Raw genomic sequence first — 2,931 nt, 5'->3', positions numbered from 1 at the left:
GCCGAGGTGGGGCGCGTGTACTTGTTCCTGCAGCCTCGGGGCTCCCACGCGCTGGGCACCCCCAGCCTCCTCCTGACTGGCACCCAGCTCTATGGGCGATTTGGCTCAGCTATCGCGCCTCTGGGCGACCTCAACCGGGACAACTACAACGGTAAGAGGGGGGGCCCACCGCTGCCCGGGGGTAGCAGCCACAGTAAAGACCAGGGATTTGGCCTGAAAGCCGCAGGAGCCAGGAAGAGCTTTAAGCAGAGAGTTAACGCAGCCCAATCGGATTTGTTCGAATTATTCCAGGCAAAGGAGTTGGGGGGACGGGGAATCCTTCGCTGCCTGGAACTCGGGCTGGGCAGCAGATCTGTGGAATTGTAGCACAGCCCTTGGGCTGCTTCTCTTTATGAAGGAAGTAGGGGGCTGGGAACTTGACAGAACAGAGAATGTTTGAAATAGGTGCTGAGCAAACGGGGAGAGAACGCTGCGCAGACCCCCACCCCCACCTTGCCTGGCTGCTGGGCAGTCCCTAGTGGAGACTGGAGATCAGGAACTCAATTCCTTGTGCCCTGCTCTGGTGGGGGTCTGACCAGGCTTGCCCCAAACTGGCAATGGGGCAAGATGGCTGAGGAAATGGTCAGGAAATAAGTGAAGAGATGAGGAAGCCAAAGATCAGGAGAGCCTGGAGGCCCAGGGCCTGGGGACTCAACTGTGGTCAGAGTGGTCGATTTCGGTAAAGTCTGGGTAACTTGATCAGAAAAATCAATAAAGGTTTTTAAAAGGGAAAAAAAACTGCATAGAAGACAAAGCAAAGACAGTTACAACGTATGGATCAAAGATCCTGAGTCCTGTCACATGCAAAAAACACAAATTAAGATTATGACGAATAACAAATAAATTTTCAAGAGTGGTCTTAAAAGTTATTAGTGATGCCCTGGTCAGTGGGCTCATTTGGTTGGAGCATCAGCTGGTGCACCCGAAGGTTGTGGGTTCAATTCCGATCAGAGCACACACCTAGGTTTTGAGTTTGATCCCCAGTCAGTTTGAATATGGGAGGCAACCCATGGATATTTCTCTTTCACATCGATGTTTCGAGTGCCCTCTCCCCCACCCCCACTTCCTCCCACTCTAAAATCAATAAAAAAGGGTTTTTTAAAAGATGTTTTATTGATTTTTGAGAGAGAGAGAGAGAGAGAAGCATTGATGTAAAAAAGAAACAGTAAGTGGTTGCTTTCCAGGCGCAGCCTGACGGGGATGGAGCCTGAAACCTGGGTATGTGCCCTGATCAGAAATAGAGCCAGCAACCTTCTGGTACACAGGATGACATTCACCCAACAGAGCCACGCTGGACTGGGCACAAGAAAAAAAAAGTTTTTTTAAGTTATTAGTGGCCAAAACCGGTTTGGCTCAGTGGATAGAGCGTCGGCCTGCGGACTGAAAGGTCCCAGGTTCGATTCTGGTCAAGGGCATGTACCTGGGTTGCGGGGCACATCCCCAGTAGGAGATGTGCAGGAGGCAGCTGATCGATGTTTCTCTCTCATCGATGTTTCTAACTATCTCTCTCCCTTCCTCTCTGTAAAATATCAATAAAATATATTTTTAAAAAAAACAAAAAAAAAGTTATTAGTGATGACAAGCCCACGGTGTGACTCTGGGCATGCATGGTATAAGGGTATAAGTGGAATGGGGTGAAGGTCCCTAAGGAAAAAGGGAGGAGAATTTAATAGGTTTTAGTTACTGAATCTTCTGGGACTCAATTTTCTCACCTAAAATAGGAATAACGATGCCTCATTTTCAGTATCAAATGAAATCATGTCAATATGTTTTTCTGAATAGATAGGGCTGTTACTGTTTTTATAATAATCCTATTTGATGGGTCTCTCTCTGACCCAATTGTAAACTCCTGGAAGGCAGGGCAGCTGCCTTCTTGACCCAGATCTGTGTCTCGCTCTCCCGGTCCCCTGGGGTCTGCCCCTGGAGAGACTGGAAAACAAACAGTCACTGTCTTGCTGTTGTTCCTTCCAGATGTTGCCGTGGCCGCCCCCTACGGGGGCCCCAGTGGTCGGGGCCAAGTGCAGGTGTTCCTGGGCCAGAGTGAGGGGCTCAGCTCCCGCCCCTCCCAGGTCCTGGACAGCCCCTTCTCCACGGGCTCTGGCTTTGGCTTCTCCCTGCGAGGTGCCGCAGACATCGATGACAATGGATACCCAGGTGCCCTGGACTGCCCCCAGCTGAACAAAAAGGGCCCTTGAGCATTAGCTGGAGATGCTGGGAGACATAGCCAGGGGCCTGTGCCTAACCCAGCGCCCCACTGAGAGCTCTGGCCCGTCTGTGGGGCTGAGATGCCAGGGCGGGCCTGGTCAAACCTCCAATGGGGGAAGTGGTTTGGGCACCTCTGGGAAGATGGGGACGTCATGCCCTCTCTCATGACCAGTTCTGACCTCCTTCCAATATCTACAGACCTATTGGTGGGAGCATACGGGGCTGACAAGGTGGCTGTGTACAGGTGAGACTGACTCCGGGGATGGGGTGGGGAGGAGGCCAGGAAGGGCCACAACAGCAAGCCTGCCCCCTCCCACCAGAGCTCAGCCGGTGGTGACGGCCACTGTCCAGCTGCTGGTACAAGGCTCGCTGAATCCTGCTGTGAAGAAATGTGACCTGCCCAAGACCAAGACGCCAGTGAGCTGGTGAGCAGACGGAGGGCGTGGGCCAGGCAGGATCTGGGCCCGCAGGGGCCCTAACCCCTGAGCCCCACTCACATCTTTGCAGCTTTAACATCCAGGTGTGTGTAGGAGCCACTGGACACAGTGTTCCTCAGAAGCTGGGTGAGTGGCAGGGTGGGCACAGGAGGGACGTGGCCTGGGCTCCCCTGGAGGCTGGCCAGAGAGACCTTGACCCTCCCTGCTCGCCCCGTCAGGCCTAAATGTCGAGCTGCAGCTGGACCGGCAG

General features: G+C 53.2%; 1 protein-coding gene across 1 annotated transcript in view; it reads left to right on the top strand.

Annotated features, from left to right (window-relative positions):
• The window catches only part of ITGA2B (integrin subunit alpha 2b), an 18,332-nt gene that overhangs the window by 8,356 nt on the left and 7,045 nt on the right, over positions 1–2,931 (top strand). The window contains 6 exon segments of the mRNA XM_015572515.1: positions 1–151; positions 2,011–2,193; positions 2,443–2,488; positions 2,565–2,669; positions 2,752–2,807; positions 2,900–2,927. The exon segment at positions 1–151 is cut by the window's left edge and continues 1 nt beyond it. Coding sequence (XP_015428001.1) covers positions 1–151; positions 2,011–2,193; positions 2,443–2,488; positions 2,565–2,669; positions 2,752–2,807; positions 2,900–2,927 — 569 coding nt within the window.

The sequence above is a fragment of the Myotis davidii genome, unplaced genomic scaffold (assembly GCF_000327345.1).
Source record: "Myotis davidii unplaced genomic scaffold, ASM32734v1 scaffold109, whole genome shotgun sequence".
Taxonomy (NCBI): Eukaryota; Metazoa; Chordata; class Mammalia; order Chiroptera; family Vespertilionidae; genus Myotis; species Myotis davidii.
This window is presented reverse-complemented; position numbering and strand designations above follow the sequence as displayed.